Source organism: Ictidomys tridecemlineatus, chromosome 1, assembly GCF_052094955.1.
Source record: "Ictidomys tridecemlineatus isolate mIctTri1 chromosome 1, mIctTri1.hap1, whole genome shotgun sequence".
Lineage (NCBI taxonomy): Eukaryota > Metazoa > Chordata > Mammalia > Rodentia > Sciuridae > Ictidomys > Ictidomys tridecemlineatus.
The window spans coordinates 58,667,454-58,684,058 of NC_135477.1; the positions used below are offsets into that span (position 1 = coordinate 58,667,454).

At 35.9% G+C, this 16,605-nt stretch overlaps 1 protein-coding gene across 4 annotated transcripts in view; it reads right to left on the bottom strand.

Moving 5' to 3' along the window:
- The window catches only part of Arid5b (AT-rich interaction domain 5B), a 180,190-nt gene that overhangs the window by 132,413 nt on the left and 31,172 nt on the right, over positions 1-16,605 (bottom strand). For all 4 annotated transcript variants that reach the window (XM_021732467.3, XM_005334310.5, XM_040273649.2 and 1 more), the window contains one exon: positions 12,885-13,110. In XM_021732467.3, the coding sequence (XP_021588142.1) occupies positions 12,885-13,110 (226 nt within the window). The remainder of the gene's footprint in view (positions 1-12,884; positions 13,111-16,605) is intronic.

Below are 16,605 nucleotides of genomic sequence, written 5' to 3' on the forward strand. Positions count from 1 at the left end.
ATATGCACATAGTTGGGTACTGATGTCTTAGCAAAATAATTTATACACAAACACATACACACCCATAGACACACATTCAGATAAATGGAGAAATAATCACCAATTGTTAACAAGGTGTTTACTTCTGAGAGGAACCATTGAACTGACTTCCTGGAAGGAGGTAAAGAAGGATTTTTACTTCTATATGGCTTAAATTTTTACATGTACTAACAAAAAGTAAAATCAAGGGGAAAAAAACTTAAGTATCACATTTTCTTTAAATAGAGGCAAATATAGTTATATTTTAAGGGTGGTAGGGTCAACTTAGGTTTTTTGGTTTAGGGGCACTCAGAAGGTAAAGGAAATAGAAATCACTTTATATAAGGAATATGGAATCAGGCCATTGGTATTTGCCCCAGAGATGGGAAAACTGGAAATGGAAACAAGTCCTCATGGAGTGAAAAGCCCTTGTGAATATTATCAAAAACAAGAAAAATTTGATTTGGCCTATATTGTTTTAAGAATAGAACTAGGAAAATAGTAGATAGTGAAAACATTATTCATACTGTAAACCATGCATTCAGATTTAATTTATCCAAAGTAAGAATTTTTAACAACCTGACATATCAAAGATAGAATGGGGCTCTCATAAAGTAATGAGCTCCCAATCATTGAAAAATATTAAAAAGTAGACTGAGATTTCTGCACAGGGCATTTAAGATGTAGTAGATGCAGGAAAGAATGTCACAATTGTAATCTTGTAGCTAGATGATCTGTAGTTCATTTTAACTCTGAGACTTTATGACCCTATGATATTCACCAGTATCCTGAATGCATGTATTAAATACTATATATATATTCCATATATATATATATATATATATATACATATATATACATATATATACATATATATATACATATATATTAACATTCAATTCCTCTCTCCTTCAAAGAATGCAGTAGAATTATATGTCCCAAACTCCTTGAAGTAAGACAAAGCCATGAAATTAGTAAACTAATAATTGAATAGTGTAAGTAGAAATGATACATGTTACCTTGTGCTATTAATGAGTATAAATATTTAATTGCTAGTCCTCAACCCTTCACTTGTTTTTTTCTTCCTATATGAGCATGGAAACATGTTGACATAGAGGTCCAATGCAGTTACCATGGAGGAAAAACTCTGGGCAGAGTTCTTTATTGCAGAGTTAACTGTATCTAAACAAGAAATAAGCCTTTGTGGTATTAAGCCATTAAGATTTTGAAGATTTTTTTTACTGTAGCATAACATAAGCTATGCTAACATACATTGAGCATTCTTTCTCATAACCTCCGAGAGAAAACAACACATAAAACCATGGCCATAACAGTGTGTTTTGGTTTCTTTTAGAATAATTAAGCACCTTTAGGACAAAAGAGATTTCCAGTTTGGATCCTTCCACAAACACACAAGCATATTCATACACTTACCCATACATGTTCGATAAACTGTAAGAACAGCAAGTTCACTGTCAGAGAAGCATCGGAGGAGACCAGTAATACACATGTTTTATGTGGGACCCTCCAAAGTACAATTCTGAATTCCTGGCATCAGAATTACTAACCAACTAGGATCAGCTATTAATTGTGCTCTATGAGTGATCAAAGGAAGTGATAAAAACAGATGGTTTGCCGAACAATACATATTTAGGTAGATTTCAGCATAGAAAATTTAAAATCACACTTAAAACTCATCAAAATAACCCTCTTGAGTTTTTCTGGACCCCTAGGAGACTGAGATCAGGGCTTATTTAACCCTGAATCCATTTCAATGCCTTACAGTAGATAACTCGAATGTTTGTGAAGCAAATTGAATGAGATCACATGCTACTGTTATCTAAGATATCTTGGTATTCTTTTTATGTTGAAACTGTCCACTTAACTTTCTTGGGGGAAGAAAACAGCATTTCAGAAGGTTTGCTTTTCTAAGGGGAAGACAGAAGAAAACTGATGCTGTTGACTCAGTGCCCCCACTGTGCCTGGTGCCCCCTACACATGATTTAATCACATCTCCCCAGTTCTGTGAGACAAGTATTGTTAACCCTGTTTTCCAGATAAGTGATCAAAGCATAGATAAAACTTGAAGATCATACAGCTTATGGAGCAAGGATGTGATCCAGATCTGTTTTGTTTTAAAGTCCATGGACTTTCTACTACGGTATAATGACTACTACGACTTAGTGCCATTGTGACACAGAAGCTACCCTAAAATGGTAGCTTCCATGGTTGCTCATTCTTCTAAATCTTTGATTGAAAACATTCATGCAAAACCATGGAAACTAAATGAACATTCAAAAGAAAGAAAGAAAGAAGACAGACAAGAAAAAAAAAAACCCACACAGAAGCTCCACATGTGAAAGCCTATATTTATACACACAGCCGTCACGTGATGGGTAATTAGCCAGGTAACTATAGGTTTTTCTCTGGTAGAAAAGTATACGTTTCATCATGCTTTGAACTCTGCCTTATTATCAGCACTGCTGTGAAAACAATGTTTTATTTCTTATTGAGAGAATAGGCCAGGCACGAAGTTTTGTTTTTGCAGGGCCTAACAGAATACTTTCTTTGTAAACCAAAGGAGTCAAATGGGTAGTTGGAAGGTGGAGAAAATCTTCTACCATGATTAGCAAGGCACCATTTTTAAGGGAGGTGAGGATTACAACGGGGAAATTGCCTAGAAAAAAAAAAGAAGCATTAGATGTCGAGCTAAAACCATCTCCTTAATAACCTGTCACCTAAAAAAAAAAAAGACAGATTACAAACAAGCGATAATAAAAAAGATAAGGCGGAACAAGTCCAGTCTGGATTTGTTTACTTCCCTGCACATTTTTGTCTCTGCTATAATCCTAAAACATGAAAAAAGATTCCCTTGAGGAAGGGAGACATTAATATGTGCCATTATTAATATGTAAAATGTACAAACACATACCCCCATACCACCACCCCCAATCCTCAGGCTGGCAGGCTAGCTTCAAGCACATTCAAAAATCTCTTCCATAAAGATTTTTAGAATGAATGACAGATGCTTTTCTACTAATTAGACAAAGAATAGTTAGCAACCAAATGCCTTAAGTATGTTGCTTCCTCTACCAGGTACTAATAAGACATCCCCTTCCACTAGAGGGTGTCCTAGAAAGTATTGTAAAAGCAGTCAGATCAACCTTCAAATACACATAAGTGTCTCCAGTAGACTAAGAACAGAGAATGTGAGAGATTCCAGAGAAGGCTGATCATAAAAGCCGTGTGTTTACTTAACTTACTGGTATAGCTTTGAAGTTAGACAGCCTACACCATAGAGCTAAGACTGTTACTGGGAAGATAAGACAAACACATGAACAAAAAAGGTACGGCATTATATTGGTAGTTATAGAGTAAGGTGCTCAATAAGGTGGTAGAAACACTGAATGTGATAAGATAAGAGCTCAATAAAGCCGGACAAATCCCATGAGCAGGATAGCTAAGAATGGTTCAGCAGCCTAAACTGAGCCTTAAAGGAAAGGGAGAATTCCCAAAGGTTAAGAGTCCTGGAAGAGATAACCAAGTGCAGAAAGGCATGAGCCACTTAGAGTATATCAGAGAGTTTGGATGGCAGGGGAGCAGATGCATGTGGTTACAGAGGAAGAAGACCAGGTGAGTAAACTAATAAGACTAAGACAGAAGATTCACAGGACAGACAGGAGGTAAGGAGAAAGGATGGACGGATGGTCTTAAAATTCTAAGCACATTAAGAGTTAGCAATGTCTCCCCTGCTTGGATACGTGAAGAAACAGTCATGGATATGTGCATAACAGCAAGGGTTTCACAGTATGTGGGAATCAGAAGCAACTGAAAAGTCCAGCAATAATTAGTCAAAGTATGAGACACCTCAGTAATGAAACATTCTGGAGCCAGAAAGTGTTTCACAATAGAGAGGCACAGTCATCAGAATATATGGGTATGCAAAATACATATGAAGGGCAGGTTCCCAAACAGTAGATTTTATTTTTATGGGGAAAAAAGTATATATATGAATTCTTGCCTATATACCAGTAATACACATTGGCACATATGTAAATGCCAATAGCACTTACATCTGTGTGGGAGGAAAATACTTAACTTATATTCTTTTGCTTTGTGTTTATCTATATTGCCAGCACTTTCCAAAGTGAACATGAATGATATTGGTAGAAAAAAAAGTAACCACAAGTATCTGGGAATGATGGTGCATGCTTGAATCCCAGCGTCTTTGAAGCAGGAGGACTGCAAGTTCAAAGCCAGCCTCAGCAAGTTAGCAAGGCCCTAAGCAACTTAGCAAGACCCTGTCTCAAAATGAAAAATAAAAGGGGTTGGGGATGTGGCTCAGTGGCTAAGTGCCCCTGGATTCAATCCCCAGTAACCAAACACACACACACACACACACACACACAGTAACCACAATGAAAATTATTAATAAGGAATTTAAGACTGATGAAACTGCTCACTAGATGTTTGCCTGTTTGTGTTTTATTCAGTAAACACAGAATTATTGAAAAAAGAAGCAAGGCACCCTAAGCTGAAAGCTAATATTTAGAGTAGGTCAGAAATATAAAAAAGTGTAGAAATGATTAAAAATTTTAAAAGCAATTGAGGAAGTCCAAAGGGAGAATGTTCTAGGCAAGGCACAGCTCTGGGATTTTAGGGAAGAAATAAGCAACATACCTTCGTCCCAGCACACTAAAGCAAAACATACTGAGTTAGGCAACCAGGAAAACCCCAAATCAGTAGCACTATTTGCTCAGCCCCTACTGTGCATGAAGCACTTTGTAAAGCCTTTGAAAACCCACTATTATTCCAGTCTGTCCTAAATAAATATATTTACTAAAATGGGCTAAAAGTCCAAACCTCACCTTTCCTCTGCAGTGACCTGTACAAACTACAGACTTAAACACATAATGTTAGAGGAAAGCAGGGGAGTGAATCTTTGACATTTAGGGAAATTAATGTTTTGCAATAAAACCTCACATTTAAAGCACTCTAAAAGATAAATGAGCTGTTCAAAAGAATTGGTGTCAATACTAAAGAGTATTAAGACTAAATGCCCAAATCAAATACCTGTTCCTGAAACCCTCTGGAAAAGCTATATAAATTCACATGCAGGATGTATGTGCTTTGTATTCCAAGGTAATGTTATCACGATAATGGGCACAATAATGATCTATGGTCAGTCATCATGCAGATAGGAGGTGAACAAAAACATTTTAGAGTTATAATAAAATGGAAAAGCTTCATGTACTCCAACCTCAAGGGGAACTCATTTTAAATGCACATCAGAAAAATAGTCAATGCTGCCTTTTTCAAGAAATAGTTAAAAGACCATGGTGGGCCAACTGGATTTGTTCTTCACAATAGACCCATTCTTCCTACCCAGGGCAAATAGAATCATTGCTTCTGGCAATGAATGTAGGAAGCCCAGGTGTTTTTTACAGGAGACCCAAGGGACATAGCAAGAGACTATCACCCATGGGAGAAGAACTCCACCACAGCTGAATTCATCCTTTCTTCTCTGATTATCTTCTCATCACACAGTGATCATGACCATGATCATTGTGAAATTAACAGTTATCACTAATGAAGCTAAAATAAAAGCATGACTTGGGTGCCTTCTCCAACATAGTCTTATCATAGAAACGGCCCTAAAGGACCTGATGAAGGACAAATCACCAGGAAAAAAAAAAAAAAACCAAACCAGAATAAATTCCTAAATTCAAAACCAAAACAACAACTATCAAAGAAAACAAACAGAAAAACAAATACAAGAACAGATGAAGTTCAGGAGGAGGGTCTGAATTAAACTACAACATTTGCTAGGGTAGGGAATTATTTGTCAATCTTCATCTTGTTTGGCTGAAGCACCTTGAAGAAATTGAACACCAAGCAGGTCTTCTACTCTGGATCTTAATTGGGGCAAAACCCATTTGGGTAAGTCATACCTTCAATGCGACAGTATACAACTAAAGGAACTACAGGAGTTTAAAAGGAACCAACAGCCCTTATTGAGTCACAGTGGCTGCCATATTAACAATGATACTCATTAGAGAATATCTGTACTTAATAATACTGTCACTAAACTTCAGCAGGCTTAAAGGTGAAATAGCTTGATGGTCTAGTAAAGGTAAGGCCATACAGCTGTAAGGAGGAACCTAGTAGTTTTGCTAGTGTCAGGACATATCTGGAGGGTGTGTCAAGTCAGTTCCTTAGAGCTCTACTGGCCGTGAATGATGGATGTACCATGGCCTTTATTTCCCTATAAGCCTCCTACTATGGTTCTAGGATTCTTAGCAAAACTGAACACTTACAATATAAATGAATAAACCAGTATTAAAAAAAAATCCCAAAATGTATCCTGAGACGAGTAGCCAGAATAGTGAGAAATTTTGAAAACATGTCGTGGGGAAGAACTGAAAACACTGGGGTAGTTTAGCCAGGTAACAAGGGGACTGAAGACTATTCAGAGAAAAACATGGAGAAAACTGGACCCATGTCCCTGGTGGTCCCTTCTAGCCTGATAATAGTATGAAGAGCTCCGCCAAAGCCTGAATTTCTTACTTTTTCATGTATTGTATTCTATAGATGAATACTGGTAACCTAGATACTGAACGTAGCACTAGAAGTTCTAATCCCCCACTCCACCCCGGGCCAACATTTGCCCTGACATTTCCAAGTCTATAAGTAAGAATAAATTCCTAAATTCTACAAAATGTTCTTCAGTTGATTGTCAATCTGTAGTCCATCATCAAATGGAGAAATGAACCTGGAATTCTAAAAGCATTATGATTAGATTAGGTGGTCAAGCTGAATTTTAACTTTCAAATGAAGTGAGTCATCTTATTCCTTAAGCGTTACAAGATTATGGGTTCCCAGGTTCTTAGAAAATGTCCTGCTACTAAACAGTTCTAAAACTTTGAATATTTTGTCAGGAAGCTGAAGCAGGAGGACCGTAAGTTTAAGGCCAGGCTGGTCTACATAGCAAGACTCTGTCTCAAAATAAAAAATAAAAAGGGTTGGGGATGTAGCTGAGGGGCAAGAGAACCCTGAGGTTCCATCCTCAGTACCAAAACAAAACAAAACAATATCAAAAGAAAATAAACTATTTTGAATGTTTTGGATGCAGATTCCTGGAAATGTGAACTTACTCCTTTTACCCATCCTCACTTTATAATAGCATAAAGCAATCTCTTGAAGGAAGAGCCATGGTGGTATTGGGACAGCATGCCTCACTCAGGATAACTGTGCGATGAGTAGATTCTTTAAAGAATCATGGTAAACACAATATTATCAGAGGACCTTGTGAAAAGATCCTTTGGAAAGTATCTTTCTAAATTATTGATGAGTCCTACATGTAATTGATTTCTATTTTGAACTTAAGGATATTATAAAGGACAAATCTGTTTTAGTGAGGAGTCTGTTCTTCAGGTCTTTCTTAAAATATTCATGAATAGAATAATAAAAATGTAAATCATCTAAGAAACATCTCAAATTTCAGTGTTAAAGAAAATGGGTTTACCTGGCCCAGCAATTGAAAGTGAAACATAAACAACAATACTTCAAAAGACTCTTTAACACACATACAAAATTTCCATTGACCAAGGAAGGAAGGATTGTTCTGGTATGAAGAATATTTCCAATCCTAATAAATTCAGATATCTCAGATTAAAAAAAAAACCCTTATTATAACAAATTGTCACCATCTTAACATACTTCTTATAAGAAACATTTATTTCTTCCAGGAAGAGTAAGAATCCTTCCCGTGGCTACATCCAAGGAAGCCTCTTGATGTGTCAAACTCAGAAGGAATCTGAAACCATCATTTGAAACACAAGGTCTCAAGAACTTCTAAGCAAAGATTATATTCAATTTTTTTAAAAACGAGTACTTGAGAAACCACTTAAACAACAGACCACTTACAATCCAGCTTATTTTGACAGACTTTTCAGAAGATGTAAAGTTTTAGAATATACATATATACTTACCTGTATAAATATATAAAACATTATGTATTATGTAATGTATATAAATATAACATTTTAAAATATATAAGTGGCCTATTTATTATATTTAGTACATACAGTTAAATAATTTCTAGAACATTATAAAATATATAAATAATATAAGTATATTATAGATCTATATAACTGTATATCTACAGGTATATATAGGTTATATATATATTTTTTATATATAGTTTATAAACTATATAGGTATAGTTTATAGATAAACTGTAGATAAAAATATAGATATATATGTATATAACAACCTGAAGGACTTCCACTGAGGCAGACAGTATTGAGAGTAAATCAGGGTTTACTCTAGAATGGGTGTATGATTAGAGACCTTCAGCATGAACAAATAAGCTATCATTGTACCACACAGCTCTCTATCATATAATTTCCCTCTAAAAATAATATAATGAAAATACTACCTTTGGCTTCGGTATCACAAAAACTCTCATAGATACTAATTAATTTGTTCTCAGCTAATCTCCTCCAAATCCAATGAGATAAAACTAGGTACATATTATCACCCATTTCACACACAAAGGACCCAAAGTTATAAACATACAGAGCCTTTTTTCCAGGGAGTGACAAGCTTCTCCTGACATCCTGTCCACTGCCCTTTCAACACCACCATGCACAAGTACCGGGGAAGTCCCAGCCACAGAAGGGAGAGGGAAGCTAATCTTTCTCAATTTGATGGGACTTTAGAAACAGAAATTGGGCCGAGGGAACCTCCATCATTAAATTCATGCAAACACACACACACATACACACACACACACACAACCACACACACAAACACACACACACACACACACAGGGTCTCTTTTCTCAATTTCAGTTTAGACTTCTCTATCTTATATTTCTTTTTCTAAAGGCACATTTGGAGATGAAACCATTCATAACTGCCCATCCACAGACAGTTTGTGGCAGCATAATTGACAATGAGTCTGCTGCAAAAAAAATGAAAATGCTGTTTTAATAACCTCGGCCTAAAATACATTTTGTTGTATGCCTCAAAGGGTTTCAATAAAAAGTCAACCTGTAGAGACATATTTTCTTGGCTTAAACAACAATCCAAAGCATATAAATGTAGTCCAACTATAATGACATATTTATAGGCCAATAAAGCTTACACTGCAGCTTTCATACTTCACTTAAAGGAACTCTGTAAGAAGCAGTGTTATATAAAATAATTTGATTTTTTTTTCAAACTATAGCCCAAGAAATAAAAAAAAAATGCAAGTTTGCTATGTTTAACTGATAGTATTTATATTCCTCAGTTGCTAAAAATTTTGTAAAATGAAGCAATTCTTCATTTGACTACTTCCAACTGCCATACCAAATATGGGTATCAAGTCCACTTTATTACAAAAGCTAAGTACTGTAATTCTAAAGACAAAAATAAATAACTAGAGGCTTGTGTAGTGAATGATTTAATCAACCCGATTCTTCTGGAAAAACAGGTTCTTGTGTTCGTTATGCTTATGAATAATACATTCCTTAACCCTTCTATTTTAACATAGTTATTTTTCTTCATTTTTAAAAATAAACTTCAGCATGAAATAGACTGAAAGAAGGTAAAACATCTTATCCAGTAAAGTCACAATTTGCACTGGTTTCATATGGAATTTTCTTTGAAAAGGACAAAGAAAAGGGAAGACGTGAAGCCACTTTACCATATCTCACAAGTGTTTTTTAAAGATGACTAGTTTTTCCACTATACTTCTCTGTAATTTTAGTCAACAGTCATTTAGAGTCTTAAATGAAAACTCCAGAGATTTTTAAGAAACAAATAGGTCATCCTCAAATATTGTCCAAATGTGCTCCTTCAAGAAGGAAGGGATATAAAAAAATGAAAGACTTGTGATTTGAATCACAGCAATTATTGGAAGCTGCCGTTTGAGGCAGAGTTTCTCTTTGTGGAGTATTAATTTGTTGGCAGACGCGCATTTGTGAGAACATTCTTGGTTTTTTTTTACTATTCAGAGACAGGAAGTGACACAAACTGGGATTAAAGGGAACTTATTCTACCTAAACACAGAGCAAGAAGAGTTCTTTAATTACCCTGGATATTTTAAAGTCCCTTCTTTAAAAATCAACCTAATTTCTTTCTTTATTATTAATTTTGTAACAGGATGAAATCACTCATTTAAAAAAAATAACATGTTAAGAATTTTACTTTATCCATAGAAAGGTGAGATCTTTGCATTCTTTGTTTACTTTCCCCAGGAAAAAAAAAAAAAGAGGAGGGTCTTAGGTAATCTCAAAGTTCATCTTTCTTTGGTAAGAACAATGAGAAGTTGGAAGGGTTCTACAGAAGGAAAAACCTAATAAGTGTGTGAACTTCCATTAACAATGTGGTATTGGAGATGGTTTCAGTGTGGCCAAGAGAAAAAGAGATAAGAAAACCACTGTGTAGAAAGAAAAGTACAGACAACAAATATTTTGATGTTGCACACAGAGAAAGGAAGAGGCTAAAGAGAGAGTTGGTGGGACAGGATTGTGTACAGCAAATGACACCCCCTCTCTCCCCAGTATAATTCCTGACAATGTCGACTTACAAACCTTAGATCAGGCAGATAGTGGAAACTCATTACATTAAGGAAAGTTTTTGTTTCTCTTTCCACATTATTACAACACAGTGTGCATTCCAATTACAAAAGCTATTTGTCTCAAATTCCCCACAGTTCATACCGACTGAGTAGAATTTCAAGGCCCTAAATTCTATCCTTAAAGGGGTAGTTTACATTAAAAAAAGAAAAGGTACATGGTATTTCTTGCCCACCAAATCTCCTGTTGATTTTATTTTCCTGTCCTCAGCACTAATCTTGGAGATGTCTCTCAAGACTAGGGGAAAAAAAAAAAATTCTGAATCACCTAGCAAGACTTTTATCAGCACACATTCTTGGGCCTTGCCTCAGTCCAACCTGAAAGAATCTGAGGAAGCTGAACCCAGTAATCAGTATTGCTTTTTAAATTCCCCTAGTGAATCTGAAGAGTAACTAGATTTAAAAACCACTAATCTAGATTTTCCAGGCCAAACCACCTGCAAGTATTTTTAATATTGTCTATAAACCCACTTCTTCTGGAATCAATTTGTAAAAAAAAAAAAAAAAAGGTAGATTATGGATATTTTTTAGAATCCAAGAGATCAAAGTCTCTAAATCTTTTTGATGGAATTAAGAAATTGGTTTTCTTTTCATGCTCATTAATAAACTATCCACTTGAAACACAAAACAACCCTGCTATAAATACTCTTGTTTATATGTGTGACATCAAGCTTAACCATCTACACATCCTTTTGTCCCCTGTGGGTTTCCTGTTTAATTTTTTTTTTATTAGTAACAGTATATTCCACAACTAAAAAAAAAAAAAAATCAAACAAAGAAAGGTTTTAATGTTAAGGAAAACATAAGACAATGGCAATACATCTTAGATCCGACCATTAGGAAAGCAACAGAACGGATGTATTATTCAGCATTTTCACACGTCATGAGGGTAGTCATTGTGCGTTCACAAAATTGGGGCATGTGACAGTATATATAAGAAGACGATTAAAAAATTCTTTGGCTTTAGGGAAAAAAAGCCCTGGCTTCATACTTTTCTTTAATTGTGCACATGACAATCAGGCTGCCATGTCCCAAATATTACCCTCTGACATCAGTAAACTGTTGACTGGCAAACTGTAAGTCAATATTAATGCTGTTCCCAAAACACAGCACAGCTCGTCACAGACCAGAATCACATGAAAGACCCAGTCAGTTACTGGTGTTATTCAGTTTCTTTATGCCAGTTAAAATAAATCATCAAGGTTTCTTGTAATAGTTAAGTTCTAGGTTTAAAAAAAAAAAACAGGAAGTTGCCACATTAAGGCATAAAATAGGGCTGCGAAAATCAGCATTGTGTTAGAATGAAAGAAAAAGATCCCTTAATATGTTAAAAGTGAAGTTCCTCTTTGCCTAAAGAGGAAATAACTAGGCTAAATCAGAGGTCAACAACTTTTTGGTCTTGAGCAATGCTAAGAGAATAAGTCAGTGAAGGCAACGGAAGGATATAAACAAAAGGAAAAGAACAAAGAAAGAAATCATGGAGGGAGAAGAAAGTGTTACAGCAACAGAATCGATTATGCAGTCCCTCGTGTCTGTCATCACCAGGCTGGACTCTTTACACCTGTCTTCTCACAATGACGCTATTTTACACAAGGGGAAACTGAGGCTTTGGGGTTAAATTATTTGCCTAAAGCCACACAGCTAAGTAGGTGTCAGAATTAGTGTTCAAGCACTAGTCACACTCCAAAGCTCCTTTTCTCCTTTAAACTTATAGTAGAAGAGGGAAAGGAAAAAAAGAAAAGATACAGTTGAATGCTTAGAGCTCAAGGAAATCCACTCCATAAACTGCCAAATCCATGGATCCCCTGCCTCCGGTAGTTCTCTCACTTCACATTAAGTAACTCATCTCTTTTCTTCACTTTGCCCTCTACCCATTGTAAAACACAAAATTCTGACATGGCATCAATAGACGACGTGGCACTATCTACTTAACAGCAACTCTTCATCAATTCAATTTTAGGTGCCTGAATTTAAGTCTCATGTCTTGATGGTGCCCTATAAGTTGTTTAAGGACATCACTCAGCACAGGGCTCTGTGATCCCACAGGGAACACCCGTTCAACCATTCCTCACCCACCCCACTATCATCTCTCCATCCGTATTCTCAGTCCCTTTTGAGCATAAAGTGTGAATACACACAAATGGAGACACACTTCACTAGAAAAAAAAAATCTACAACAAAAAAGGTAGGTTACGATCTATGCCCACGCATTGGATTTAGAAGCAAGAATCCTATTTACCAAGGTCGGCCTTTTCCTTGAGAACATCTTTGAAATTGAGTCCGCTGTTGAGGGTGGACTGCCTGTACTTCAGCAGAGCCTCTCGCTGTCCATTTCTTCCCAATGCCTCTGCTTTCACTGGCCCAGCTCGTAGGCCACATCTCCACTTGGAGAAATCAGAATGGACCCACTTGACCAGGTCTTCAAGCTTCACAATCACCTTTTCGGAAACAGCAATGACTTCATCCTACAAGAGGTGAGATGGGCAAAAAATATTATTTATTGGTTAAAAATAAATGATACACTCTCCCACACAGCCCACCTGATATGCCATGTGAATGTTTAACTTTAGGCAAACAGGCAGTGTGTTTTTCAATATCAGAGGATCTCCAATAACTCACTGGGGATTTATTGTTTTTTCACTGCTAGTTATTTAAACAATAATTTAAATGATATATTTGTTACACAATTAGGAAGTATCCAAAAAAAAAAACAGGGCAGTAATCCTAATAGCCATTTTGAATGCTATTTGCAAAGCTCACTCTACCTTAATCTCACCACTTGGGCAAAAGCTGATTTTTAGGTGCAATTAATTGCAAATGTAAAAAGCAAGGGCTAGATGACTAATCGTTAGCCTGTCTCCATATAAATGGCCTAAGTAAATCTAGGATTCTTGGAACTCTGACTCACCCCAAAATTCCTATGTTTATGGTACATTTTCCCTTGGCTTATACACAAATATTGAATTTAACTTTTGTCCTAAAAATTAAATAAAACTGTGATGTAATCCCAAAAGAAATACTTCATAAATGTTATGTGCTTCCCACTGAAAGAAACTTACACATTCTCATGTTTCTTGAAAACTTTGTAAGTTGAGAAATGAACTGATTTTTTCTTTTAATACATATGGGGTAGGGGGTGAAAGGGTGGAGTGAGGAGAAAGTCTTTGAATCTAAGAGAAGAAGTTGAAACTTAAGTTCCTCCTATGGATCATAAATTTGAATTTTAAGCATCTCTAATTGCTTCCAGGAAACAACCAACTTTTCTGCTTCAGAATTAATCCAGCAAGATATTTAATAGATATCCATACATGGAACAAAGGGAAGGCTCCCTTGCCCAACAATTCTTTGAAAAAGGCTTATAAAGATTGTCTCACTGGGTTTTAAGTTAAATTATTTGAAGCATTTGACATTTCAACTTGCACTGACTCCTTTTATTTCTTTTACTTCACATTTCTGAAGAAGGCTTAGCTGTGAAAACCCCTAAGCTTACAAAACCTTCGAAATATTTTAGACAAAACAACAACAGGAAGATGTCTCTAAGCTATTAAAGACAAGGAATTCACAACTGATTTTGGCTAATTTTACTGTTAAACATAACTCTTTCCTCCTTCCCCCACCTACACATATGCACACACCCCCACACCCCCAACACACACACACACACACACACACACACACACACACATACACACACACACCCCACTGCAAACACCACTTCGATTCAAACCAAAAGGGGTTTATTAAGATAAGCTTCACATAATAAGAAGCCCTGATTTGTTTCTAAAAAGTCTTAAGGTAGGATCTAAAATTTCACTTTTCCTCACGCAGTCCCAAGTTGCCCTTGAGAAGAAAGTTTACTAGGCATCAGAAAGTAACAAATACTCTATCAAAAATGAAAAGTAAAACTTTGGTAATGGAATCTTTTCCCTTATCATGATCAAATATGAACTTCCACCAAAGGAGAAACTAAGTGGAAAATGTGTTTTCATCTTCTGCTCAAGAAAAAAAATTTCAATACTTTATCAACAATGGGGCACATTACAAAGTACCATTTCAACGGGTGATTTCATCCAGACTCACCACACTATCCTCTTGAAATAAAAGATCTGTAGTTGTCATGCATTTTATAGCTATTACATGGTGATTATTAAATGTCAGAATAAAAACTCAGACTGGGTATTGTTTCAAAGCATATGGGAACAGCTTCTGGACAGGACATACCAGCAATCAAATCTAGAATGTACTGGAAAATAATTAAGTTGCATGATATATCAGTCTCAACGTTAGTAAAAATGGAATTTGGCAACATTCTGACCAAATAAGGTTTCCTAGAATAGACAAGTTTGGAGATGAGTGTTATTTTCAAATAGCTCTGACTATGATCAAATGATTATCATTTCAATTACCAGTTGCTTCAGATCTTTTCCAAGAAATGGCATGACTAGCTCTGGCAGGCTTACAACACCCGCCAAACAAATAGTTTATTAACCAAGAGAAAATACAATCCTTCTGATGTCACTGATGAATCAACTCATCTTTCAAGATTCAGTCTATAGATTCTGTGCTTGTTCCTTTTCTCTAACACACACATTTAAAAAAAAAAAGCAAATGCAGGAATTCACATAAACATGCAAACCATAAACCCCAGATTGTATTAATTGTGAAACAACCAGTATGTTTTACTGTGGATTCACAGAGAAACTGGCCCTGCAACATTGTTAAATGCCAGAATTTAAAAGGAAATCTGATAAGTGGAGGAGGGTGAAACAGCAAACCAATCTCCAAAAAACAAAACAGTCAACACACAAGTAGAAAATGTCTCAGGAAACATTGCTTTGAACACACAGTGGCATAAATCACATGCTCATATTTACTATTCTGAGCAAGTGCTGACTAAAGTTCCTAATATGTACCATTCTTGGGCAAGTCTCTATGTCTAAGAAAAGAATTTCAATAAGCTCATCTCATGATTACATTAGCTCTCTGCAAACTGAGAATTAGCACTGGATAAATATTGCTGATTTGCTCTAATACAACACAAAAGGAACACAAAGAAATACACTTTGTTATTCTATTAATGTACCTTGACTTTTCAATTAACCCAGCTCTTAATCAATATTTATGTAGGCTGTGTTAAGACACTTTTTAAGTCCTTATCCCCTTTCATCGTTGTTTAAAATTATTTCTGTAATTCGGATTTTGTTTCTACCACTGTACAAAAACAGCCCATTTAATCATGAATCCTCTAAGTCAGAGGAGATAATCTAGTCAAGAAATCACAGACCAGCCAGCCGGTGTGTATGCCTGGTCCCTCCAACTGTTTAAAAAACTGGAAATTTTACACAAAAATGTCCAGATTTCAACCTTCTCTTATAAAATAAAACAAAGAAAAAGAAAAAAATAAAACAAAACCAAAACCAACACCAACAACAAAAAAACCACTTGAAACTAAGCTGCAGCAGATGCCTTCTTTAGACAAGACGTAAAATCCCCACCACTCGTTATCACATTATATTTAGTCCACTCTTCCCTGACCTGCCTGGTACCATCAAAGGTACATTTTCACTTATACCCACAGATTCAGTCCATCTCATGTTATTGATGAGGACAATGAGCTTCAGTGGCATGTCCCGGTGTCAACTTATGGCAAGATTTAGATGAGGACCTGGGTTTCTTTTCCACCAACACAGTACCTTAGACTGCAGCCAGAATGCCTGGGTTCAAATCTCAGCCCTGGAATTTACTTCCAATGAAACATAGGGCAATTTCTTTACATTCCCTGTGTTTCATGTTTTTTTTTTTCATTGATGAAAAGAAAAGAAAAAAGTATTACACTGTCTACCTCTTATATTAATTGCCTGGATTCAATGGGTTGGCACAAATGAAGTAATGCCAGATTTAGCTATGTGTCATTACTTCTCTACATTGATGTTTTCCAAAGTGTAGCATGCCTAGATGAA